We start from the raw sequence: 8,491 nt of genomic DNA, 5'->3' as shown, positions 1-8,491 counted from the left end.
TAAAACCAGGTCTAAGAGGAGTCAAGAATTTCTTATTAAAAATTCACTGCGATCAGGGTCAAGAGCAGAGAAGAGGGGAAGAATTCTCAATCCGTCCATTAAGTGAGCAAACTCTTTTCACATTTTTTTGTCATTATACTATGGAAGCTTTCAACTCAGGGGTCCAGATGTGTTGAAATATAGACTGCACCGAAACACCATTAAGTGTATTGTGTTACTTCTTCTCTTAATCTACGTAAAGCCATGAATCACTAGACAAGAAATGTCTGCACAGCACTTGGAATTCATTCAAACTCCTTAACTACCTCCCAGGTAGGGTCACGGTCTTCAGATGAGGTAAAGCAGAGTAAACCTGCACACAGTACACTTTCGGAATCAATATCAGTAAATCTAAGCATCACGACCCGTGAACAATGTGCTGACTGCAGGGCTTTGAACGAAGGAATTCAGTTCAATGTGTGTTTATTCATTGGCATCACTGTGATGCTGTGGCTATAGAGCTGGCACTTAACATAGGGCACACATTTTTGAATAGAGTAAATAGTTGAACCAACAGTTTTCAGGAAGCTTAGCTTCACCGTTGGCAGGATGTTCTGCTCATCTGTTGCTGCTGCTGCTCTGAGCCTCTGCTCTCTTTTTCCTGACTTGCTCCTGGGAGATGGTGTGGCAGCAGTATGTATACACTAAATATCAGCTCCTCAGTATCACCGCTAGCTGGCTCTTCGGCATTGTATCTTGGCTCCGCTTATTTCGGTTGAATGAATTATTGATGGTTCAACGATTTTCCACAACTTTCAGCCTGTTTTTTTTTATTTAGCATCTCCTCATCTCCACTGCGCTCAATTTCCCTCCTTTTTTCCCCACAGCCAAACGGAGGAAGAAAACAGGAAAATAATCTCCACTCTCTGGCAACTGGATGGGAAGAAGGAGAATCTTTGACCTTGGAAAATGAAGATGTCGTTGCCATGGGGAACTGTTAATCCTTCTGTCACTCAAAGAGTGCCTGACTGGTAAGAAGACGAGTCGAGTCGCCTTTCAGGAAACACCTGATATGCATACGTCTCTCAGGGGGGCTGGGTCGCTTCCTTCTCATGCATGTCTGTGATACGATGCCATATTACATGATAATGGCAATATTATTATTGCAATCGTGGTCATCTAATACGGTGAAGATTTACACAAGCATATAAAAAAAAATACAAACGAAAGAGCAACAACAGAACCACAAAAAGCCACACAATGCAACACAATCACAATGGAAGTGAGTGAAAGCAGATGTTGTCAATAAAAGGAGCAGAGTAACTTTCTGTGTCTCGTTTGCAAGAACCCAGTCAAGCTCTATTCAAACGTTCGTTCATTTTGGAGGCCTGAAGCACCCGTACTAAATATATATTCACAAAATACATCCATGACTTGTCCACATAACATTACTCTGCTTGTTGCATTGTCACTCAGATCCAATTTGGTTGTGTTTCTGTTGTGTGGCTTTTGCAGTTGTTTTCCGTTAACACGCCTGTGTGAGACGTCTCAGTCATCGTAGTCTAATTAAAGCAGTAGCTTCATAATAAGAGTCACAGTAGAGTCAGAATTTAGTTTTTGTTACTGAACAGGAGGAAGTGGTCACAAGGTAAAGTGACACTGCCTGGTGTCATAAGATGAACGGTTTAATTTAGAGCTCACTTGTCAAACCAGAGTATAAGTTCTCTCACTGACTCACTGTTGGATTTACATATAAAGAAAAGCTATTGTGTGGGAAAGAATTCACCCTCTCTCTGCTCTTTTTTATGCCTCCCCGTTTTATTATGTGATTTCCTTGCTTTATGTCCAACTGCTGCCCCCTACTTGAAATGTAACTCTTTTCTCAACCCTAATTTATGCTGTACTCCGCTCTTAGAAACACAGATCCACAGAATGAGAGGAAAGCAGAATAGTATTTAACTTCAGTCCGTTAATACCTGTATGAGCTACAGCTAAGGAGTTAAAACCTTGCTAAGTGCTTGTGCTTTATGCCTGGATTTGGGACTTGTGCCTCAATGAAAACTGAGTGAGATTAACATTGGAAGTAACGTTAAAAAAAAAATTCATGTAAATGTTTGTGTCTGTTAGCATATGGAGTGGGGTCTATTGTATGGTTATTTATGATTTCATTGCCATTGATTTAGCAGTTTCACTGAGGTATATCTCTGCAGTCTACTAACACAGAGAAGACGATGAAGGGTAACGTGCATGGCATTGCACGCTGTCTTGTACGTACATATACCCGCTATTGAGCTCACTTTTGTATGCGATCCCATGAAACCTAATTAAGTGTAATTTGTGTGTGTGTGTGTGTGTGTGTGTCAGTGATCAGTCCAGTTGGTGTGTTTATAGGCTCGTATATGCACAAACCACCGGATCATTTCCCAGGTGAAATAGCCCGGCTATTAAAGGTACATTAATTTGTTTAATTTAAAGGACACCGCAACCGAGGTAAAAATGAAGCGCCCTCCCTTCCCTCAGAGGCTGGGAAAGCAAGGCCCTTACCTGAGGCAAAGACTCCCACTCTCATTAGGATGATGATGATGATAAGGGAGGCAAGCAGTCTTTGTCCTAGTCAAGGTTAGAGACGTTTATGATAAAAAAGAGAGCGTTCCATCCTCTCAAGTGCACAAAAAGAGAAATGAGCAATTTTTAAGAGTACCGCTGGTGTGCAGCCGGATGGGTGACACGTGGTGCCAGAGGAAAGGGAGGCAAGACACCAGTGTGTGTGTGTGTGTGTGGATGTGTGCGCTTTCTATCGAAAAAATGCTAGATTTCACAGGAGTAATTAGTGCAACACTGTTTAATTACTCCTGTGTATTGATAGTGTGGCTGGAGCTAACTGGAACAACAGGCCCCATGGAGCAGACACACACACACACACACACACACACACACACACACACACACACACACACACACACACGCCCCAACCTGCATATAGACAACAACTTCACTGGCTCCTCTAAGAATGACATTATAACCAGAGTAAGGCCATGCTCTGAGTATTTCAACGCTCATGTAAACACCCTAACCAAGTTATCCGACTTTTGTTAAGATCCTAATGAAATTAAGCGTAAATCAATTAACCAGCTCATGTACCAATATGCTTTCATAACCCTGACATCATTCAGAAAAGGGTTTATTCAACAGTGCATCAATGACGACTTCATTTCCCCCCTGTGACTGCACTTCCAGTGTAACAATAACTGGAGTTATTGCAAACTGTGTACTCACCTGGATAGCTGCACTTTAAAAGTGACTGTACAATTAAGAGCTCTGACTTAATGAGGCCAGCAAAATAAAAGACAACCTCATGACTCATATGCCGCAGACTGCGTATGGAATACACCAGTTGGCAGATATACCACAGGGTTATCTTGAGTTAATTGCTCTCTCATCACCGTTGCAGTATCTGCCGTGTGACATGTGCACGAGAGGGTTGATTAAATGCAGAATCCACTCAAACAGCCCCGTTGGCAGCTAATTATATGGTTGTAGAGTTTATATACAGTTTTCCCGAGCGCTCCTTCATTTGTTTTTTGCATTAATTCATCGACACTGTCTCTGCGCCATCGTACAGCTGATGTGTTTCTGTTTTTTTTTCAAACCCAGAGAATACACGCCACGGTCCGGTCTTCACCCAGGAGCCCAGTGACAGTGTTTTCCCACTGAGCACTGATGATAAGCAGGTGTTTATTAACTGCAAAGCAAAAGGAAACCCACCTCCTCATTACAGGTACTTGTACTGACTGTCTATGGTGAGCCGGAGTGGAGCATCTTCAAATGTGTGCTGCAGTGCAATACTGAGCTGTTTCCGTTCACGAGTTGTGTGACTGTATTTGCCGTGTGAGTCATTCCTAACTCATAAGGAGGTTAACTGTTTAACCTTGTGTTCTTGTGGGATCTTTTTTCTGTTTCTCTTCCAAACAATGATTTTGACTTTTCTGGATCCACAGGTGGAAGGTGGACGGCAGAGAAATAAGCACAGATCGATCCGATCCAAACTTCAGCCTAGTAGAGGGAAACCTGCTGATCAATAACCCTCATGTGATCAACCATGGAGGCGTGTATCAGTGCATCGCCACCAACCCATTTGGGACCGTTGTCAGCAGGGAGGCAAAAGTCCAGTTTGCTTGTGAGTCACTATTTTCAGAATTTGTTGTATATTGTGACAGACATATTAGACATTCGGATGAAATGGTCGGTAAAATATTAAAAATATTGGAGAAAAAATAAGCTATGGGAATTTCACCGTCTTCTAAAGGAGCTGCATCTGGATGCGTCAGGTTCCAGCACTACCTGATCAGTGGCCAGTTTGATTAGTGCTGCTCATTTCAGTACCTGTCTCCAGCGAGGTTCACTCCCAGCACTACGGTTTTTGCAACATTGTGCCAAACTGAACTTGAGTTATTTTTATGTAATCTTACTGCCTGAAAAATGTGCTGTGCATTTGGTGTGAACGCACCATATCTCAGATACTCCACACAAACTACTGAATACATGCTAGGTATGGTATAGTAGCCAGGAACTGAAGTATCTCCAGGACTGTTTGATTATCACAAAATTTGCAGCACTAATGATTATCTCCAGAGGAAGTGTGCTGGGGAGTTTGGTGCTGCCCTGTCTTTTCATGTAGCTCCACAACCAGCTAAGATTGCTGTCTTTGTGTATATTAGTTCATGGCAGGATACATTGTGAATCACTATTTTTAATCTTCTTGTTGAAATAAGTTTTACATTTTGAAATTCATTATTACTTTAAAAGCATCATTTATCAAATTGAAAACACCTTACGTTTGCTTTTTCGTCCTATTTGAACCACACTTGACACATTTTAGTGCTAATGAGAATAATAAAACACCCACAAGTTGCCTCACAGAGATTTCCATGGCTCCCTTTCCTGCAAATTTTCCAGCCGTATCATCTTGATTCACTTTTATTTGTATGGCCCCCAAATTACAACATACATTATCTCAAGGCACTTTCCATTGTAAGGTTGAGACCTAACAAACAGTTCAGAAACCCTACAGTTCCCACAATGAGCCAATATCTCTGAGAGATGTAACGTCTTTATTCCCATTAGAGGCACCAGTCGAACGCTGCAGGAATGAGGATTGCACTGTGTGTGTTGATTTTGAGGGCAGTCTTCATCAAAGTGAGTTTCGCTTTGACCACTGCTGATATTTGCCTGATCCCTCCTGGGACTTGGCTGGTATTTCAAAGACATTTGACTGAAATCTCCCTCAACTGCTTTTCCGTTCCTCACACCCAGTACAGCAGCATTTAATTAAAGGTGGACGTTATTGCTTAAGCTCAATTGGAGCACCCTCCGCCTGATCTCCTGCGCACGTTGTGATATTAACAGGGGGAATCTTGGCTTTCACATGCAAGTGATGTGAACAGACAGGAATTATCCTGCAGAATGAAATGTCCTTCCCTGGATGTCACCTCTAGGTAAAAGTTATTACAGCTGTCAAACCCTGAAAAGTTGCAATTTTTTTTTTTTTCTGTATCCAAGTTACATTTCTTTTTATTTCATACTCAACAGTTCTGCAGAACTTCAGCAGGAAGCTGAGGAACACGGTGTCAGTGAGAGAGGGTCAAGCTGTGGTTCTGCTCTGCGGCCCTCCACCCCATTACGGAGGTACAGCACTCTGTCCTAACTCTTCTGCACTGTCTGCTGGAGTTTCATGCTCCTGCTTACCTCAGCAATCTCTACACTTACTCACTCCTCTGCTTATTATATCCATGTACCACTGCTGTGTCTCTTTTGTTTTTCTGCCTTCCTGCCTTCCATTCCTGCCGCTTTTTCTTTCTGCAACTCTGACACCCAGTTTTCCACTCCACTCCTCTTTATCTGTCAGGCAGGGAACTTTTTAGGACCATCCACCGCTCCATACCTGCTCAGACCCATTCCTTCACATCTATAGTTCATTGCCTCACACTTCTTAACCTTGGGCTCACTTTTCTCCACCGTATGATCTGTGACCACGCTGCCATCTATAAACTCTCCAGTGCTCCACTTCCCCGACTGTCGTTTTTTTTCTTTTTTTCCCCCTCCTGGATGTGTGCAGGTTATCTGTGGGTAATAAAGGCTGCTGGTGGCTGCTGTGACTGGGAGAGCATTTATCCCGTGGCACAGCTGTGAGTCGGCTCATGTGTCTGTGCGCTGCTGATTAGCAGGCCCTCAAAGTGGTCCGCACTCCTGCAGCCATTCGGTGCCTACCAGCACAATTTCACGCCAGCACACCAGCCTTTTCTCCGCTCTCTGTTTCCAGCCGAATCCCGTGGCCACGTGGGATTCCACACTTTAGCAATTTGCCCTCAAGCCTTCCCTCCATCCCCCTCTTAAAGCCGCCATCTCTTTATTTTCCCCTCTTTAAACAGAGCATAGAAACACGTTTGATGGGATTTGCCCGAGATGTCAATGGTAGCTTGAGGTTAAAAATTGAAAAGCGGTGAGGGAATTTTTTTTAAGGTTAGAATTATGTCAAATCTTCTTTAATGCTTGTCAATGCATTGCTTAGGTAATACAGTGATGCACCTTATTAAAAGAGGAATAATCGGACGCATCTTTGAGCAATCAATAGGTAAGTAGTCTAAAAGGAGCCGAGCTGAGAGCAAAACTGTCAGAGGACACAAGATTATGTGCCTGCAAGTCCTCTGCTGCTGTGAGACCGGAGCTCTTTAACACAACCAGTCTCTGATAGGCCCTAATCATGAAAGGTCTGTCAGTAGCTGCCTCGACTTTCCCTGTAATGATTTTAATTCAGTGTTTTCCCTCAAGGAAGTGAGTGTGACTTTTTGACGTCCGCCCAGTCAAAGGGGCCGACTGCCGATTGTCGTGTCTGATACCAGAGGGCTGCACTAACAGTCAAGTTCATTCTACAATCCCTGCAGACATCTCTCTCTCTCTCTTTCTCTGTCTGTGTGTGTGTGTGTGTGTTTTACACTTGTACTCTGACACAAATCCTTCTTGTTACTATGAGAAGAGTTTGAGATCCACTATGAAACAAATGTTTCCTCTAAAAATACCAAAAGAGAATGATAAATGACAGTGTGATGGAAATTCATCTTGAGATTTGAAATAATGAAATTCTCAGACCGGAGTTGCTTTTGAGTCTTTATAATAATAAGCTCTGCAGAGTTTACACAACAAGCACGGGTGCTCAAAATGGAACAACTGGCTGCAAGTTCACAGAAGCCAGAACTTATACAAAGACGCGTTTCATAAGACATGATATGAAAAAAAAAGAAGACATGAAAGACATGAGATCATCCTCTATCTTATCTGCTGTGTCAAATAAGGGTTCCATCCTGTCAGGTAGACAGTATCACAGCAGTGAGACACTTAGTAAGGGGATTTCAATACCTTAGACACTGGTCAGTGATATTTTCCATTACAACAGTAATGCATGCAAATTACGGACTAATAAGCAGCCATTTGACCTTGTTAGCTAGTATCCTTTGTGAATTTCCTCTTTGCCCCCTTATTAAAAGAAAAGCAACGATGAAAAGACCTTCATTCAAAAGCAGGACAAGTTGTTTCAGTTACCTTTGAAACATGAAATACAGAACTCTATAATGTAGAATACTTGGCTCCTTATAAATCAAATCACTACAGGAGAATTTGTTATACTCAGGATAGAAAGGATTTAACAGTACTGGAGAGCTATCACCAAGACGATCATTCTTTCGCTTTCTGATGACGAAAAATAACACAATTATTTTGTCTACATTATCCAGAACTCTATTGCACATACAGTATACGATTGCTTGAAGAACATGTTGCATTGTCATGCTGCAGTAGTTGAGACAGGCTCGACTTCTAGACATGACGGCCCTGCATTCTTTTGCCCGCGCCCCCTGTGTCTGCACACACAGCGTTCCAATTCAAAAGAGTGAGCTGACTGCATTCTACCTCACTGCGCTGCTGTCTGTCTGAACTTGACCTCAGCCCATCTCTCAATACCTCCAGACTTAAATAGACTTCAATACCCTGCCTGTGGCACTCAGGCTCCAACCAGCTCAGTCCGGTTGAAGATGGAACCTTGAAAAAACAGATCACAAATTTGTTGGTTGCTTTTTGTTCGTAATTCTTTTAGGTTATTCGACACAATAATTGAGGGGGATTAACAGCATAATTGCAAAGATAATCCATTATCTGGTGTATTGTTGGTGGTGTTGAGAAGGCTATCTACCACATCCCCACTTGTGTACCCACATAGGACCCCTAGACATTGACCAAGAGCCTTTAACAGGACCACCAAACTCTCTAGAAGACCCTTAGCAAATCCTAGAGGACTCATAGAAATTCCTTATTGGCCACTACAACCGTCTAACGCCCCTCTGAATCATGTCATTAACCACTGAAACTTCCAATACTACATGTAGAACATTTCCAATGACCTTTACTACCTCCAAAGAGCCGCTATAAACTCCCAGATTAGCCATGAAACTCCTCCTCTTCT

At 42.6% G+C, this 8,491-nt stretch overlaps 1 protein-coding gene across 1 annotated transcript in view; it reads left to right on the top strand.

The window, feature by feature from the left end:
* Positions 1 to 948: 948 nt before the first annotated feature.
* Positions 949 to 8,491, top strand: part of LOC133960402 (contactin-4) — a 47,505-nt gene continuing 39,962 nt past the window's right edge. Inside the window, 5 exon segments of the mRNA XM_062394974.1 lie at positions 949 to 969; positions 971 to 1,010; positions 3,634 to 3,757; positions 3,978 to 4,156; positions 5,569 to 5,664. Of these exon segments, the coding sequence (XP_062250958.1) occupies positions 949 to 969; positions 971 to 1,010; positions 3,634 to 3,757; positions 3,978 to 4,156; positions 5,569 to 5,664 (460 nt within the window).

Source organism: Platichthys flesus, chromosome 2 (genome assembly GCF_949316205.1).
Source record: "Platichthys flesus chromosome 2, fPlaFle2.1, whole genome shotgun sequence".
Taxonomy (NCBI): Eukaryota; Metazoa; Chordata; class Actinopteri; order Pleuronectiformes; family Pleuronectidae; genus Platichthys; species Platichthys flesus.
This window is presented reverse-complemented; position numbering and strand designations above follow the sequence as displayed.